The sequence below is a fragment of the Carassius gibelio genome, chromosome A2 (assembly GCF_023724105.1).
Source record: "Carassius gibelio isolate Cgi1373 ecotype wild population from Czech Republic chromosome A2, carGib1.2-hapl.c, whole genome shotgun sequence".
Lineage (NCBI taxonomy): Eukaryota > Metazoa > Chordata > Actinopteri > Cypriniformes > Cyprinidae > Carassius > Carassius gibelio.
Window position 1 is genome coordinate 27608905 of NC_068372.1, and position 20241 is coordinate 27629145.

Here is a 20241-nt window from a genome sequence, read left to right on the forward strand (position 1 = left end):
TATTTCATAATATTTCTCTTTTAAATGATTTTTAATGCAACCAAATTTATTTATTTGCATATTTCATGCATAAATAAACATATAACAGTAATATGATTCCATTAATATAATATTATAATATAATATTCAAATGTCATGAGGAAAATGATACAAGAGAAAAATGTAACCCACCTTCTAAGAAACGATGCTGCAATTATGTCATTTAAAACCTGAAGCTTGATATATATTTTTGTATGTTATTAAATATTTAATAACAGAGCTTGTTAGTTAAAATGTGCTTTAAGTATGCAATCTGATTAGGTTTAATCTTGTAGACTAATTAAATAGAGAGCAATGGAGTTGAATGATGAAATGCCCGTTTGTCTGCTAGCGTGAGATTGTTGCAGCAGTCTAGTGTGTGTGTGTGTGTGTGTGTGTGTACAAATATACAAAATTATACATATAAGTAAAACAGGATTAAAAATGTACAACTCACATAGCAAAAAAAATATATATATGATGCCCTCTGCTGGCAGATGTGTTTCACATTCTCAATAAAATTCTGAAAAAAAAACCATAAAAAAAAATTCTATGTTAGAATGTTTTGTATTGTGGTATATAATATAAGAGTATGTAGCATTTATTGTGATGGCATACTTAAGTGGGCTTATGTGTATCTGTATTGTCAAAACCATGTCTCATCATCATCCATCCTGATAAGGGTCCAAAAACATGTTACAGTAAGTTTCTGTTAGTACAGTGAATGCATCATGAAATGGTATGCTTTATGGTTAAGGTTCTGCAGGTTCCATCTTAAGAACCCAAGAGCTACTAAAAATACAACCTCTCTGTCACCATGTCACCACTTTAAACAAGACCCTAGTTTCAGAGTAGTTAGAGTAGTTTCAGGGCTGCAATTAGTCTGCTGAGAGCTTTCTTTAATGAGGAAGCATCTTGTAAATGCTAATTTGGTTGAGCTAAATCTTTTAGTCTTTTAATGATTCCCATAAGGTCTGATTAACAGTCAAACCAGTTCACCCAAACGTTCTGCAAATGGTAACAGGGGAATATAAAACTAGTGCTCATTTGTGAGCTTGTCATAGGAAAGGCCAGAAGAGAATGTCTCCTGCATGCATCTCCATGTCTCCATACACTGCAGAATCTTGAACATGTGAAAATATTTTTTTATCCTGGTGATGGCAGTTTTGTTCAGTAACTCTTCGTCCATGTCACTAGCAGTTGGGAACAGAGTCTTCTATCTCAGCTCAAAAAATGTCCTTGTAAACATCCTATTAGAATTTCTAGATCCATAACGACTGTGCTGAAGACAAAGTTTTGCACAAAAACATTTTGTTAGTTGAAAATATAATTTTCTTTAGCTATAATTGGTTTTGCAAAAATTGCCATCACTCATACCATAGAAGATGGCGGTCGTGCCTTTACTGAAAACTAAAACAACATTAGCATAAACTCCAGCCCACAGCCTGAAAAAAAACTAAACAATGACATTAATACTAATCTAGGCGGAATGGCAAGAAAACAGAAACAGATGCTCCTGCAACAGCAATGTGCCAAAACCACCCATGTACTAAAACTATTAGTTGTATGCTATGCTTTGCCCAGCTAAAATTAGGCACTTTATATTTAAAACAGATTGATGACTGCTGGTAAACTTCAGTGAAGTCATGGGGAATGGAATAATGCTGCATATTTTGCAGTATATTCCTACCTTTATGATTATGATCCAAGATGAGTTTGTTTCTTCATTAGATTTGGAGAAATTTAGTATTACATGACTTGCTCAGCAATGGATTCTTTGCTGTGAATGGGTGCCGCCAGAATGAGAGTCCAAACAGTTGATTAAAACATCACGATAATCCACAAGTAATCCATACCACTCCAGTCCATCAGTTAATGTCTTAAGCGAAATGATATATCATTCATGATATATAATAACGGTTCCTCCAGTGATTGTTGTCCTCGCATCAAAATCCACTAATTTATTTATTTAGAACCATTTTGAGCTGTTTTTGCTTGTAAGCAGTGCTGATATGCATATTTCTCTCCTGATTCAGATGAGATGACATTATTATTACAAACACAAAGCTTTTCACTTTGCACAAGATTTTAACTGATGGACTGGAGTCATTTGGATTACTTGTGGACTGTTTGGACTCTCATTCTGACGGCACCCATTCACTGCAGAGGATCCACTGGTGAGCAAGTGATGTAATTCTAAATTTCTCTAAATCTGTTCCACTGAAAAAACAAGCTCATCTTGGGTGGCCTGAGAGTGAGTAAATGTTCAGCGTATTTAAATTTTTGTCTGAACTAATAAACATAAAACTGCATACACTACTGTGCATTACACTATACGTAATGCACAGTAAAAACAATAGTATGCTTTAGTAATGTTAACATGACTTTTTTAAATCAGTCAAGCTTTTAGACTTAATTTGCTCTTCTTTGAGCACAGTATTATCTGATTTGCAAAGTGATGTGTATCTTTCTGTTTGTAGTGTTTGAGTACTTGAGTTTCTAATTGGTAGTTTTGAAACATCTTGATTAAATGAGTTGTGTGTTTCATTATTGGGGTAGTGGATCATTTATTTTGAATATGTTTTGTCTGAGTTTGATTAAGCTGTATCGCTGAAAGTTAATGAGTTGCTTTTATGTTCTGCTCCTGTTTGGCCATCTGGATGCGTCTGAGATGAAACAGTCGCAGGCTGAGCTGGGAATGGACTTCTCTAATGAGGGGAAGAACATCTTATAAAGGTTGTCCATTTACACTGTCATATGACGTTACTTTTCATATAAATACAGTCTATTTTTGGTCTGGGATCTGCACAGAATGCGTTTTGGTTCAGTTACCCCTCTGGTCTGTTGCTGTCTGATTTCCTAGCATTGAAGTCAGAGGACTGGAGGAACTGCTCAACTCTGCCACTGAACTGGACGAGATCATCAGACAATGAAAACATACACAATATTTTCAAAAGTATCACAATTCACTTTGTTAGGGATGTATTTGCAAGTTTGCAAATGCTTTAAGAGCATTTCATGCATACACATTTTATTACAGTTTTTTGAATATGTCAACTCTGATGTAGGCAAGCATGTTTTGTCTTCTTTTTAAGTGCATGCATTGTGTTTGTCTTGTATACCTAAAAAAAATACATTTATAATATATTCATAAATATTCATTCATACATGAACACAGTTTAAGCTTTCCCAGGTAAAAAAAAGAAATTCACTTAAGCTGTACTAATCGATGCACTTATAAATATATTTTTATTATAAGTGCATAATAAATCTGTTATTTTGTAACTTTAAGTATATTGAGTCCTCTTTAAGCTAATTGCGATGTTTTTTAATATATTTAGTTGTGTTAAAATAGAATAACAACGTATCTTTAGTGCAATTTAAGTGTTCTTCACATGATTTAAAATACACTTTAATACTTCTTGAAGTACATTTAGAATATATTTTAAGCTTCACTTTAATGTACTTATAGTACCTTCTTTTTCTGAGAATGTATTACTGGAATACACTATGAATATTACATTACTGAATACAAATGCATTATGCCTTTTATTGCACACACACACACACACACACACACACACACACACACAAAGAAGTTACTGAAAAACAGTAAACCACATAAGTGAATAAAGATTTTTTTTTTTAACAAAGTCAAGGCTGCAAAAGGCTAAGCCAAATGAGAAAACAGAACATTTCAAATGTCACCATCATTATCTTCAAATGTACGATCACTTTTCCTTGAGTATGACTTGCATTTTCTGCCTGTTGAATGTAAATATATCAGATTTACAAGCAATTTTTACCAGGCCGAGCATTTTGGACCTGGGATCACTAAATTAGGTAAAGCACAGCACAAGGGTAAGTGAGCCACTGCATGGTTTATAATATTTTAATGATTTTTAAATGCTTGATGTTTATACTTAATATAATATTAAAAAAATATGATCTGGTTCTTTTGTAAACAGCATTTTAAATATGTACATGGTAATTTTTTGCATATGCAGCAGGTGCTGGACACTGGTGACAGGCTTATCATTCCCAATGAGAACACCGAGGAGGAGAAGACCTCAGGGATTTGGTGGAAGCAGCTGGTTGCCAGAGCAACGGTAAGACTGTGTCCAGGACAGGAACCTTTGAAAACCGTGATAGTTTTTACTTATGCAAGTGCAAACATCATTAGAATTTTTCAATATTTTGACTTTTTTTTTTTTTTTTGAGAAAATCTAGTCTGCTTTCTGTTGTAACTGTTAAAGTGATGCTAAAAATATCATATGCTATACCAGACATTACTCACTTCATAGTTTCATGAGCTGAAATGCATTGAGCTGTGAGTAATTTAGTTGATGTTGTGACTGGGTTTCAGGTTCATTCTTTCCAATAAAACCAGATGAAACAAATATCACTGTGGAAAATAAACTATGCAATCACAGGGCAGAAAAATTGTTTCTGAATATAAAATATCAAAAAAGATTGCATCATCATCACAATCTCTTGGATGTATAAACATGTCCAACTTCATCTGTATATTATGGGTGACATAGCAAATCTCAACTGCTTGAATTGTCTGAAAATATAAACTATATTATTGCAAAGCTTTGCTAAATGCGACTATAAGTCATGAAGATATGATATCATAAAGATGATTTTCTGTAAAGCTACTTTGAAACATGTGTTGACTTGATATCACTGATAATATATTTTTGCGAGTATAAAGTATTATCTACAGTAGTTTAACCAGCTGAAAGTGCCTCAAACCGCTTTAAAACCAACAAACATATCATCTAGGATCAGATAAACCAGCATAAGCCATCTTTTCTGCAGGGAAAAGGAGGCATAAATGCCTTTTATCCTGGCATATGTCCATCCATCTTGCCATTTTATGAGGTACACACACAAAAACACTCACACAAGAAGCCAAGCAAGCAGTAATTTATAGCATCATACCTATAAATAAATATTGTGTAACAGAATTGGTTTATCATTTTATCTTTAGATTGTTTCATTTGTAATTGACTCTATTGGATTGTACTTCCACATCTCTGCTGGTCGCCTTATTGATTCGCTGTAATGTAATACACCTCTATAATATTCTCTCACTAAGTCATACAGGAATATATGAGACTGGGTTTCAGATATTAACACTGACGCCACTTGAAGAGAAGCTCTCAGTGAGGATGACTGATTTATGGGTAGCACCAGTGTTTCTCATTGTCATAAACTGTGGTGCTCCTCAACCATCACATTAAAAAGTACTTAAGTCTCATCAGATGATCTCCGTGGGATTGCAAATAATGCAGTGAGCCTATAAATCGCTGTCTGGTTTTAATAAACATTCATTTAAAAATATGTCACTTACAGTATATACACATGTACACATTCAAATGCTTTTTAGGGGGGAAATTATTGTTTTGCATTGCAAATCAAATTTTGTGTGACATTTGTATGGTTGGGTTCAAAAGTTTTGGTCAGCAGCATTTTTTTTTTAAATAAGTCTCTTATGCTCACTAAGCTTTCATTAAAGCTGCGGTAGGGAACTTTTGACGCTCTAGCGGTTAATAAACAGAACTGCTTGCGTCTTGCGGAAGAACATCGTAGCCGGAACTACTTCTCTCTGTTTATGTCTATGAAGAATCACAAAGGTACTGGGTTACTCCGCCGCGATATCCCCGAAGCAATCTAAAATAGTCCGAATATAAACACTTATTATAGGTGCACCCTAGTGATTCAAGACAAGCTAAAAACACGGTTTGGGAAATGGATTCATGGTGTACTCGCTTATTTTATACATTTTTCTACATTTTGAACACAAAGTTATTTTTTTTTTTCAGGATCCATTTTTATATTTTGATTTGATATGCTCTTCATTTCTTTTTATTATCAATGTTGAACACAGTTGTGCTGCTTAATATTTCTGTGGTAATGGATCTTTTATTTCAGGATTTTTTAATGTAGTTTCTTTACCTTCTTTAGAAAAAAAACTAAAACTTTTTTTTATTTTTTATTTTTATCTTACTGCTAAAGCTAAATACATAGGGTTAGGACTTCAAATTCATATTGTAGTGATGCTCTGGTTAACACCACAAAAAAAAAAAAAATAAATAGGAGTAGTATGGTAGCACTGACAATCCTTAATCTTCCCACCAGGGCCTTAAAAACCCCTTTTCTGATACGCTAAAACACACTATAATCCTACTAACCCCGGTGTCCTCTTCCTGCTGGCTTGCAGGACTCTCTCCAGCATGTGCGGGCACTTAGCCAGCTCTCCCTGGGCACTGCTGTGCACCCGTATGCAGGCACAAGCCTGCTCTGTGCTCCCTGGGAGAATCCCTATCAGGCACAGAGAGACGCTCTTTATGTCTTAATGAAGGACAAATCTGTTAGCGCAAGGCCAGTGTGTGTGTGTGGCCTCTTCACTGCTGTCACCCGAGCGCAAATGAAATGAATGAAGAAGTTTTATAGAGGCGCTGAGCTGGCAGACGCTAGATGTGAAGATGCTATTGATTGTAGAAGTGCATTTACTTGAATAGTATAAAGAGGATGAACCATTTCAAGTTTTTGTTAAATGATTTCAGTAATTTGTTAAATATTAGTAGGCTGCATTTATTTAATCAAAAATATTTTTTTCCTGAATGTCCTAAAGCAACAAGCAAAGGAAATAGCATAAGTAATGCAAGCAGAGTGTGTTCTTTGAGGGTCGCAGTGGAGTTCAGGAGTTTGTTCCACCACCAAGGAAAGTATGATGCAGTGTATAATAAATGTTTAAGGTGGAATTCATCACTTTAAGTCCATTAAGTGGCATTTCACCTACTCTCTGGTATTCAGAATTAGGATGCTTATCCTACTGCACTTTTTAGACTTTGAATGCAAAATGATCTCATTTACTGAATAAGGAAAACTCTATACACGGTTACTGTACATATGGTACATAAAACTCTAATTCAAGTAAAAAAAAATAAAAAATCCTGTTTTCCGTAAAACATAGATCCTAAAAGTACAATATAAAACAGCAAAAAGTAAGATTTTGACCACTCTAAAGGATAGTTCACCCAAAAATGAAAATTCTGTCATCATTTATTCTTCAGCAAAACACAAAAGAAGCTTTTTGAAGACTGTTGGTAACCAAAGAGTTGACGGTAGCCATTGACTTCTAAAGTTTTTTTTTTTCCACAATATGGAATTCTTAGGATATCCTTTTGTTGTTGTTGTAAAAAAAAAAAAAAAAAAAACATACAGGTATTTAATCTTAAGAATAATAATAGAGTTTTCATTTTTGAGTGGACTATCCCTTTAAGAGATTTTTCTCCATAATGTGCCAATATTAGAGGCATGCCTCCTTTTTCATTCTTGCAGTGTTCGAGTCACCAGTTCTGTCTCCAAACCCTCTCAGCCAGATTACGGCGAACCTTTGCTCTAGAAACTGTATCAGGGCTGTAACTGCATCTCACTGTATGTTCATTGTGTCGCCTGCGAGCTCAGATCGTCTGAATAAGCCTTGAGCACAGTGTTTCCAGGCAAAGCTTGAATGCCAGTCGGAGGGTTGCCATGGCAACAGAGTCGGCTCTAACTGCACTTTGAATGTCTGGAGACCCTAAAAACTTCAGCTGTGCCGAGCATCTTATCTGGTAAACAATGTCATATCCTTCTGTGCTCTCTCGTGACCAGTTCCCCTGAAAAATCACACGTCCTACATAATGTAAATAACAAATGAGATCTCTTTAATATCTCAATAGATTCTCGGAATTAAATTAAATTAAAATTATGCATTTAGCAGATGCTTTTATCCAAAGCAACTTACATTGCATTCAGGCGAACGATTTTCTCCTATACCTTGGTTTGAGAAAAAGAGTGCAGATTTTAAATGAACTCAAATTAAACATTAAATTAAATTCTTCTTTCTGGTCTACTTTATTTAATTGAAACCCCTGAGAAGAGTTAAGCAAAAGAAAGTTTTGTCAGTAAGACCAACTGCATTTCATTCATTTAGTCTGATTTGAATGATTTTGGAAGTTTTATTAATACAAGTAATTTTTAATTTAATTTGAGGTTTTTATTTATTATTTGAATAAAACAACGATTACTGGAGTACATTTTACAAGAAAATATAATTTCAGTCAACTTCAAAATTTCACATTTAATTTGTAACCTGTCGCTTCTTAGTAATTATTTGTGAAAATTATCTAGCCCATTTCTGAGTGAAAATTGTTTTAGGTCCTACACTAATTTTTAGCCAGTTCCATTAGATCTTTTAAAAAAGGAGAGAAATGATGAGTATTCTAATAAAGATCTTTATTCAGTTTTAAATAGGCCAACAAACCGTAAAAATACATACAGGTCAATAAAATGACAAATCAGCTCCTTGTGTGCATTTCAGCCTCATGGGATACGGTTGTAAATTGTCCTCAAAATAAAATGGAACAGATGGATGACTTGCAGGTGTGGAAAAAAAATCTAAATCAAAATTTGTCGGCGGTGGTTTTTTTTTCTTTTCCAGATTGGTTGATCCTGAGTCAGTCGGTCTGAGATCAAATTCAAATCAGAGACGGATGCCAGCACTCATCAGCCTCCAGGCAGCAGAAAAGGAACGTTTCAATCATGATATTACAACACAGGACATGCTTTCAATTCATGGAGCTATAACGCAAAAGAAACTGTGCAAAAGATGCCTCTCTGCATCCCAAATAAAACAACAAATGCTTCAGTGATTAAATAAGATTGACTTAGGACAACACAGGAATATCAGCACTGCTAAAACAAAATATATATTAAAATGAACTCAGCTTAACAGAAAAGATAACATCCACTCGCCAACCTACCCGATTAAGTCTGACTATACTGACTTTCTGAAAAGCTCCAATATCTTGGAACAAAGAAACACATCATTTCATTAATTAAAGTGACACTATTAGTTAAATAACGCAGATTTTAAGCACATTGTAGAATTTAAGCCTCAGCAGTTCTCTTTTTCTTTTCTTTTTTTTCCAAAATGATTTTAATATCAACTTATCCTCCTTTAATTTTTTTGCTTAGGGCTTCTTAAAGAGATAATTCACCCAAAAATGAAAGCTCTGTAATTTACTCAACCTATATTTTGAAGAATGTTGGTAACCAAACAGTTTTGGTGACAATTGACTTCCATTTCTTGAAGAACAAAGTGAGTCATACAGGTTTGGAATGACTGGAGGGTGAGTAAATGATGACAGAATTGGCATTTTTTGGGTGAACTATCCCTTTAAGGTAAGTATTACTCAAATGAAGGTGAAACTCAAACTATGCCCCAAAAGTCAGAACGTTTTATTACTGGGCTGCTCAGATGTGCTTAAAGGCCAAAAAAGTGAGTGGGTCACTAAAACAAAAATCAGTCACATAATCAGCGTAATTCAGCACAAAGCCTCATTCAAAGAATCACTCCTTAATTCAGTCAGCCTTGTTTTTTTTTTGTTTTTTTTGTCCTTTTTGAAGTAACTTTCATAGAGCTATCTGAAAGCACAAAGCAAAGAAATAATAAAAGAGCAGACTGGAAGGCCAGCACAATTATGACACCGAGAGAAAACAACATAATTCTGATTTAAAAAGAAAAAAGAAATCTAATTTCAGTCCTTTAAGGAAACAGAATTGGCCATCTGAGTGAGTGTAAATGCAGGGCGCATGCCTTAACGTTTCCTCTTTCGGGGTGATGCTGATGAAGACGAGAGTGAAGATGCTAATGTTGTCATGATTCCTCGTTTCCTGAGTCATCCTCGTCATAGCAACAGTCCTCGCCATCCTCATCCTCCAAGTCCTCATCATCATAGTAATCGTCGTATAACAGGTCGGACCCCTCGTCCAGTGCAGGGGCGCGTGTGCGAACGCAGTACTCCGCCAGGGTGGTGGGAACTTTTACTCCGTCCCGTTCCGCCTCAGCTTTAGTGGCCAGAACCTGTTTTCTGTAAGACATACAAACACATGCAATGGATTTAAAGGAATATTTGACTTCACATTTGTGCTTGCAAACCTTCAGACTAGACTTCAATTGTAAATACATTAAAGTAACATGTTTTCCATTTGCTTTTACTGCAATCCATGTCATGCCACAGACTCGGCCCAAAGACATTAACTTTGCTCATAATGCAGATTTACACAGCTGAAATATTAACCATGTAGCTTCCATAAGACCCATCTGTTTCAGGCAGTGGGACATATTGACATTTTATGTTATATTAGTTCTTCATATGAATCATTGCCCTGAGGTTTTAAAAAGAAATCAACAACTGATGCCCTGAAGGAGGCAAAGGATGAACTCAGATGCAAGTCAAATTTTCCAACTCGGATGGCAGAAAACATGAATTGCAACATGCAATGAAGAGTGCCAAGAGGAGATGAACAGTCACTCGTGTTTCAGTGACTCATTCAACCACAGGAGGGCACCGCTGATCCAGAAAATAAATCTAAATCTTTCCATTAGCTGTTGCTTTTCACCAGGCTTTTTCACCAAAACGTAACCAGCATTAAACAAATGAACATTAAGCACAGCTGAACTCTTAAAGGAGTCATATTGTGTATTTCTGCACAATCATTAATATTACCTGATGATTTCTGCGTATTCCCGGTCTTTTCCTTTGCTCTCTCTCCATTTGCGGTACATGACGGAGGCGTCCACGTTGGCTGGAGAAAACGTGTTGGGTTCGTTCAGCAGAGAGATGACACTCAGCAGGATAGTTCTGAAACACACAAACAGACACTCCATGTTATGATGCCATTACCTTAAAACTCATCAGCTGCAAAGCTGCTTTGTGTTGCATTTTCCTGAAGATTCCAAGAGATTTCACACAAGAGGATCAGGCTTCATCTATTGCTTACAGCTACACAGATGCATTCATATTTGCAGTTGGGGTGTACAGTATATTCATTGACCAATTTGGCAAGAAAACAACAGTGTTCATTTGGAAAGTAACTTATTTTGAAGTACTTTTCAAAATACATTTTGCAAAACCATTCTTATAGTCACTGATTGTTAAGTAAGCAAAGTGTTTTGAACTTAGAAAATAAATGACATGGTTCAAAATACATTTTCAACAATTTTGAGTGAAACTTGTATAATAAAAAATAACAGCAACAACAAAGATCATTATACTTATTATTATTATATTAATCATGCTATAATTATCATTTAGTGTTAATCATGTGATCTAATTATTTTAGTTACTTAGTTATTAATATGTTAAAACCAGATTTAACATAGCGGGTTCGCCACATTCTACACATAGCATAGCTGGTTCTAAATATATATATATATATATATTATTATTTTATTTTCAAATTTGACATCAATCAACATCAATATATATTTGTTTTTTAAAAACAAAAAACAAAACATGATCTTAATAGCTTTTTTTACCACATACAAATTGTTTACTGTAAAATTAAAACTAGCTCAAAGAATAATCTAGACGTAATGACCAGTAAGAAAAAAAAGAGCATTTAAAAATCACACTGATTTACAGATGCGAATATAAAAACATAAAAATTATACAAAAAGTGCAATCTACAATATTTTGAGTTCTTTGAAGAACAAAGTGACACATTACAAAAACATCTGGCAGATGTATGAGTTTGCAAGTCTTACTACAATCTATTCTTACATATAGTACTAGATTTTTTTCACATTTGTTTTGCACTCAAGATAATCATTCTGAGCAGGGGAACACAGTAGGCTTTTACAACATTCAGTCCGTTGTCAAAATATGCCCATCTCTCTCTGTGTGCAGCGACAGGTGCTCTTCAACAACACAAATGATTAACAGGAGCTTCCTGGAAGACACTCGCTTTTCCACCAAAACACAAAGCCCAGTGAAACATGATACCAGACTAACAAGAACACAGATCAGACTCGGGGGAGGACACACACAAATACCCTGATCTCCAATGAGATGCTTTCCATAAAGGCAAGCAACAGGAAACTCATGAGCACAAAACCAGCCTGGTCACTCTTCATATAATTCTGTTAGTGGGAAAATACATGATCACTGCCTATGTATCCCTGAGGGGAAATGTATTTAAAAACCAACCATTTCTCTTTGGAAAGTGGTCTGAATAAGCTGTAAAGTAGACTAGACTATATGCTGATAATCAAAAAGGTCTGGCTGTTAGAGATGACTTCATACCTGACGTTCTGTGTGGGGTTCCACCTCTCGGAGGGAAGCTCTCCGCTCTGTGGATCATCTACTGGCGGATGCAGAATGGAGATACACACGTCCCCGTTCTGTGAAAGCACAAAGAGATTCATCAAACACATGATCGTAATGCTTTCATGAGGAAAAACAAGCATCTGAGCGAACCCTTCATCTCCACACCACTGCTGTGAGTACTCGATTCAGAGCGAGACATGTGAAAGAGAGATAAGGAGAAACAGCCTCTGCAGAACCATCAAAACTCGCCTGGACTCAGAAAAAACCCTGTGCATGTTATGCATATAGATCCAATTTCAGGAAATATACTGGTTAGGTGGTTTGACTAAAAACTTAAATCAGAGTAATGTTATATCAGTGTAATTGAAATTACATCTATCTATCTATATACTGTAGTTTTACTTCTTGTAAATTCAACCCAAAGGTTTCTTAGATAAATACATTACCATGTAGTAATTCTCTTTTAAATAATAATCCAATAACCAAAGCACCAATTAAATGTTTTGCAAATAAAACACACTTCATATTACTTGATTACTGCCTTTTTATCTGTAACTTGGTTAAAAAAAAAAAAAAAGAATTATAATTTATATTTATATGATAGGTAAAAACTGATAGCCTGAATGCACTGTAAATCACTTTGGATAAAAGCGTCTGCTAAATGCATAAATTTAATTGTTTTATTTTAAAATTTATAACGAATCAGTACAAGGTGAAATACTAAAATTACTAAAACAAATCACAAATACATTTGAATAGTTTTAGAAACAAACATCAAAATGAAAACGGATAATATAAAAATAAAGGCTAATTCAAAACATTAATAAATACTACAATAGTAGAAATTAATGTGTCTTTATACATGAATGTGCATCATTTGATTTTAATATTAATGTTGAAAGATGTTACAGTGCATGGCAACATGCAAACAAACAACATACTGCTACACTACATTCATAAAGGTACATTATAAATCAACAAATCAGTCTACACTACACAACAAGCACACAATACACTGTCTCCAGCACTCCACACATATTACCGCTGATATACATTTTCAAAAATAATTCAAACTTTTGAGAGGAGGGTTATTTATTTTATTGTACCTTTTTACATTTTTTTGCACACACTAAAAATGCACATGACATCTTTTGGGAAAAGAAAGTGTTTATATATTTAGATATTTATAAATATTATGTTGTTATAGAACCTCAAATAAAAACATAACCAACTGAGAAATATTAGTGCTTTCAGTGTTTTTAAATTACTTAATTTTCAGTCCGTTCTTCACAAACACACACACACATGCAAAAGAATATAATGCATGATTGGAAACCATTTTATAACCGTTTTAATCCTTTTTGGATATCAGACAGTCCACCCAGGAGTTCACTGAACACAAAAATGCAGAAGGGTAAGAACATAAATCTGTGCAGTGGTTTGTGCCATTGTTATGCATAGAATTTCAAACGCACCACGACCTGATGTTTTTCAGGTCACAAACAGGCCTGAACTGCAGGTGAACCACACCAGTCTGTGCCTGGTGATGAGATTTACAGTTCTTCCTCATTTTTAAGTGGCTTACTTACTCATTTGACACAGTGCAGCTATTTATATTCAATCATATCAAGTACTCATATAATGCATTGTTTTTCATATCTGTTCAGCGGCACTAACCGTCATAAATAGGTTTGTTTTTACCTGGTGCATTAACACAGGGCTTAACTGAGAAGGAAATGAGGAAGTCCAGAACAACAGATAAGCCACATGCCACAGTACACATGGTGAGAGCTGAAACAATCCTCTTACCTCATAGATGTTGGGGTGCCACATCTTGGTGAGGAATCTGAAAGTGGGCGGGGAATAGGGGTAATCAATTGGGAACTTGATGCGAGCCTGCAAAACAAGACAAAAACAATGGTCAGGACTATCAAAGGAGACTTCGACCCCTGTATGTTTGTAATTAACTATTACGGCTAAACGGATAATGCTTTCAGCTGCCAATAAGGCTGTTTTCACACTCGTTTCATTGTTTGGTCTGAACTGAAGTCTGATTTCAACCCCCTCACCCGCTGATCTCTTTTCACATTGTACTTGTGTTTGTCTGCAACAGAAGTAGCACAAGATATGTGAAAAATGCAAGCTGCTTTCTGAAGGCAATTTATTCAGAGTCATGCTTCCATGAGAGATTCATAACATCAAAGTTAGGGATTTCAAATTTTGTGAAACCTACAAATATGACTGTCCCCTTAAAAATGAGCTCCTGCCAAAAATATGAAACAGCAGCTATGCATTCTCACACACACACAAAAAAAAAGAATAATAAAAATATGCAATATATTACCTGATAAATATATTGAATTTCTATTAAGATTGTATTCATTTCTACCCACACAATTATAGCCGTTGTACAGGTTTAAATCAGAAGAAATTGATTAATCAGTCTTTAGAAAGCAGAATGGTAAATATGTAAAAATACATTTTTAAAGAACGTTTTTAATATCATTAGTGTTGTTATCATTACTACATTTATTACATTTTACACAGCCCACAATTTCCTAAAGCAAACCATACTGGAAAACTGCTCTCAAAACAACCAACTCTGACATTAAATGGACTTGGGTTCGCTCTAGTGTGAAAGTGTTTTTTACTCCGTTAAAAACTAAAAAAAATAAATAATAATTCTTCAGATTCTCCTACCCACCAAAAAAACATTGCTGAGTGACAATCTAGACATTCAGGTTCAAACCGAACACCATCACAGTGCTGTCGGCTGTCACGGCACAGAGAGATTTCTAATACACAGCCGCTTTGGAGGATTCTATCTCCGGGTGAGCGCAGGACAGCTGCTCTTAATAGGATTGGAGACGCATCACATTGCAGGAGAACAGTGCAGATGGAAAGGGGGGGAAATCTGAGAGAAAAAACAAATGGACGTTGAGCTGGAGAACCAGGAAGTGGGACAAATCATTTTTTGGCACGGAAACAACTAGGTTAAACAGCCGTTACGCAAGAGATATGCCCTCCATCTCAATTCAATACAGACCTAATTATTTTCAAGTCTTGCGGCAAAACTGCCCTTGAAATATTTTAGACTGCTACTATTGGAAGTGGACATACTGTGTCATGCATTTAAACTACATTCATTTAAATCACTTTATTAACAAGGATTAGTTACTTTAATCAGCCTAATGTTATTCAAAAACATCAATGTTTTTTTTTTGGTTTCTCTGTAGTCACCAAAATCATATGACAGCTTTTATCTAAGGAATGGATCAAAAAAGTATTTAGTCACAAAGTAGCACACAAATGTCATTTGCTTATATTCAAATACAGTAAGTAAAAACTTGTGACACCAGGTTTGAGATCAGTGATGCCAAATGGAATTATTTTTATTCATAAGAGACAATGAGAATCGAGAACTACAGCAGAGGAACGGATTTTTAGTCAAAAACAACTTCAAAGCCTTTGTATGGTTTCTGAATACCTGAAATACAGCACATACAATAGGGTTCAACGTTTGGGTTTGGTAAGATTTGTTTAAATGTTTTAGAAAAAATACTTTTCTCTTCCAAGGCTGAATTTATTTAATCAAAAATACAGTAAAAACAGTAATATTGTTTAAAAATATATATAATTTAAAATACCTGTTTACTACTTCAATTTATTTTAAAATGTCATTTATTCTTGTCATGCAAAGCTGAATTTTTTGCATTATTACTATAATATTATTACATAATTTTTTTTTATTATTATTATTTAGCAATGTCAAAACCTATTCTATTTTAATTCAAAAAAATATAAAGTTCAAATGAATAGCATTTATTTGAAATGGTAATCTTTGAACATAAATGTTTTTACCGTCACCAATTTAATGCATCCCTGCTGACTATTGGCATTAATTTCTTTCTAATCAAACTTCTGAACAGTAGTCATATTGATGACTTCTGGTGGTTTTGGTGACACAACAGCATCAATCAGCACTTCTCCGTTTGTGTTCCAAGGAAAAATGTCAGTCGTAAAGGTTACAACCATATGAGGGTGAGGAAATGACATAATATTCATATCTGGGTGAATCGACATTTGAAAGCATGTAACCATTCCTGATAAGTTAGGCTCGACTGGTTTCAGTTTCTTGGCTGACTATGAGATCTTGAAAATGTGCCAGCAGAATACTCAAGAGGGCCTTAACATTGCTCCTGCAAACAGACAGTGTGTGTGAATAATTTCCCCTTTTAAACAAAGAAGCAAGTCTCTGTCATGCAAATACACTCTCCACTGACTTATCCTCAAGCAGGGAGCATTTACAGGTACGAGTACCATGCCCTTGGGTTTCGCTAGACTCGAGAGTTCAGATCTGACATTTATCAGGTTTCAACACAAACTCACATCCTGACACACCAGTGAACAGTGACGCCACTGTATCTACCAAACCCACTGTATTTGTGTGTGTGTGTGTGAGTGAGTGATCTCGCTGTAAACAAAGGCAAGAAAAGTCACTGACCTACTTCAAATGGCTTCACAACAGTCCTTCCTTTATAATCTAGAGAGGAACTAACACGAAGATTAATAATTCAGCAAAGATTGTGACATTATTAAGGTCATTAATTATAAACCATTCAGACTGGTGTGAAGGAACAGGTTTATCTGCTCTGGTGGAATGGGGCGAGACCTCCTTACAATCATTCTTTGTTGTCATTATTCTATTATTACAATTATCATAATAACAATAAAACCGGTCAAACATGATGACAACAACTAATACCAAATAAATTGTTCCTTATAAGTGTATGCAAGGTCATGATTGTGACATTTTCTAAAGTGTAATTGGTTTTGACACATGCATGCATTCAGCAGAATTGGAAAGTACCACAAACGCTTATGCATAAATTATTTTAGAATTTATGACTAAGTCAATAATGAGTATAAAGTTAATTATTTAAATCAGTAATGAGCTTACGGCAAGCTTAAAGTGTATTACTACCATGAGGTCAAATAAGATTATATTTGATTGTAATATAAAAAATATTCTTCGTGAAAAGTCACCCTCCATCCATCAGAATCACAATGAGGAACAAAGAAACCAAACAAATGAGCTCCATTATCCTCAACAAAGAACCCACAATCTCACCAAACCGACAACTGATGGAAAACACAAGACTTTAGATCATAATTAAACCTTAAATCAAATCAAAACCCTTAATTATATGAAAAATTCGTCTGAATGAAGTGTCACATAGCGAGATGGTGCAATCTAGAGCTGGTTCCAGTTCTAAATATAGACCCAGCCATCTGTTCCTAAAAATAACACACATTTACCCTTTTCAAACCAACCTCAGTCCTTACCTTGAAATAGCCCCCTTCATAGTGAGTGTTTGGGGGTCCGAAAATCGCCACTTCCCAGTTGTAGAGATCGGCTTCATCCACTAAAGTGATCTTGAAACCCTCCACTGGTTCCTCCTGTAGAGACTTCATCTCCAGCATCAAAGCTTTCTGTGAGCTGGCGACCTGAGCACTGCTCTGATGGGCCATTTCTGCTTTATTTCCACCCAACTAGACTCACAAAGCGGGCTTTCTTCCTCAAAAAGGGGAAAAAAGTTGACAAGATGTGACGAGGCAATGAAAGCTGCTTTTCTTTGTCTGGAGTTGCTAGCTTAGCGAGGAAATGACAATGTCCTCAAAAAGAGAGGTTATTTTCGATCAAATGAAAGGTGCTTTGGCTATAAAGCATTATAAGTATTTTTTCCGTCGTCCATGAAAGTAAAAAATGTTGTTCGGTTGTTCATACGCAGAGTTTTGCCTGTCAGAATAATAAATAATCGCGCTCGGGGTTTGTTGTTTTTTTCCGTAGCTGAAGGCTAGCCGTGAAAATCCACTTCGACTCAACACTAATCCTCTCTAACGGGAGGTTTTCGTTAAATAAGTAAATTCAGATGCCTGAATGTACATAAAGAAAGTCTACGCTTGAATTGTGTGCCAAGCTGATCCGTCGAGGAGCACAAATTAGCGTGAACTAGTAAACGCGAATGAGAGTGGCGAGTTATGAGTCGATGTCCTGGATGCGTCTTTCCTCAATTCCAATGGGGTCGCGGTGCATCATGGGTACTGAAGTTCTACCCGCACACTTTACACTGTAAACGTTCCTTCATTAACTGACAACATTTCATTTGACTAATACCAATCCCTCTTATAATTAGTCTAGCTAAATAATTAGCTAACGGTTTTTATGCATGTATTAGCCAATTTGTTATATTATTTATATTATTTTTCTATAGGCCTTTAGGGGAGAGTGGGCCTCTATGTAACAACTTGGCTAAAAGCTTTGTTTAAAATTGCATTCTGTTAATGGGCAACAAAATATATTGAACACAAGTAAACAAGATTCTCAAATAAAACAAACAAAAAAACATTCATATCATCCATTTATCACAAACAAAGACAGACAGATCTCATCAAATCCACATCTGATGAAAAAACAGGTCATGACGTAATTAAATCAGCCTTTAAAGCAATTATAGATCTAAATTATATCAATATATCCGAAATTCAGTTTTGCAACACTGTTACAGAACTCTATAAGGTGAAACTAAAGTTTGATTCATATTTTGAATGAATACATTTCTTTGTTCACAAAATCTATTTTTGTTTCTTTTAGAATAGAACATCAATCCTAAAAGAACCTGTTTAAATAAAATAAGTTCTATTTTTTATTTTATTTTTATTTTTTATCATAGAGCACTTAGGCTTACAAAGTTTTAAAACTCTTTTCAGCAAATATTTCCCCTTTTGTATCAATAAAAAAATATATATAAATATATATATATAAATATATATATGTTTGTTATTCAGCATCTATCTCATCTGATGTTTATTTGGCTCCAGTGAATGTCCAGGAATGTCTAATCTAGTTAACAGACATCCTCTCTTACTCTGATTATACTGTATCAACTGGCTGTTCATTATTAATCTCTCTGTTACATATCAATCTGAACTGTCTTTTGTCCAGAGATAAGGCAGTAACAATAAAAGTCAACCAAGATCAGCTCCATATATTATATACATATACATGCATTTACACATGACAGAAATAATATAGGAAATAACAATATCTATCTATTCAATCTAAATCATCATTACTCATGAAACAAGCATCTCTCTGACGTCTCTCCTTCTGATATACTGTTAGTTATCTGATAAGAACACAGGACAGCATGGCATCAGGAACTCACTGGCTGATGGGATAGTCAAAGGACAGTCTGTTACTCCCTGATGATAATTTTTGCAGTTAAGCTTTGACATTAAGGAATAATGTAGGCCTACCTATATAACACTTCAGTACAATAATCAATAGCATGATCTGTTGTATTGTAGGATGCTTTTAATATATGATAGTTTTTTTTAACCCATGCAACACACTCTTGTTACTGGTAGAGTTTTACTCAAGGGCACAATGCTGATAAAATGTGATTCAAGGACTCTGTGGGTCCTGAATCCTTATTAAGGCTCAACCAACAACATTTGTGGGAAATATCAGTAATTAATAGCCCAATAAACCACATTACAGAAATGCATCTAAATACACATTTGACACATTATAACATTTGCTACTCAAGATGAATATGAATGCACAGTAGTATTTTGGGAAAAGCCCCATTATAAAATAATTTACACATTGTGAGTATACATTATTTAAACATATCTAAATTGAAATGTCATATAAAGATGTAAAATGTAAACCTGGTTATAATGCAGTTACTTCAATGTAAAAAAAAAAAAATTATATTGGTGGATGATCTTATATTTATTTCTGTCACATCTGAAAATGAATTTAATAGGTCCTATTAAAACAAAGTCTTAGACAAAAAAATATTATTTAAGCTTAATCTCACATTAATATAGACATATGTTGTGATTAAATTTGACAATCTGAGTATTTTAACAAACGTAGTGCTGAGAAACAAACAGGTCAGTTCTATCTTGGAAATAAAAATTAGAGAATAATTCCCTTAAGTGAGTAAAGTCACTCTGACTGTATTAAGGAAGTAATTTAGAAAGG

At 34.7% G+C, this 20241-nt stretch overlaps 1 protein-coding gene across 1 annotated transcript; it reads right to left on the reverse strand.

Moving 5' to 3' along the window:
* Window positions 1-8290: 8290 nt before the first annotated feature.
* LOC127935834 (ubiquitin-conjugating enzyme E2 R2-like) lies at window positions 8291-18268 on the reverse strand. The gene is made up of 5 exons (XM_052534022.1): window positions 17532-18268; window positions 13995-14081; window positions 12162-12259; window positions 10584-10718; window positions 8291-9944 (listed from the first exon to the last, which is right to left on the reverse strand). The coding sequence occupies exons 1-5, from the start codon at window positions 17715-17717 to the stop codon at window positions 9731-9733; spliced, it is 720 nt and encodes a 239-aa protein (XP_052389982.1). The 5' UTR covers window positions 17718-18268; the 3' UTR covers window positions 8291-9730.
* Window positions 18269-20241: the final 1973 nt, after the last annotated feature.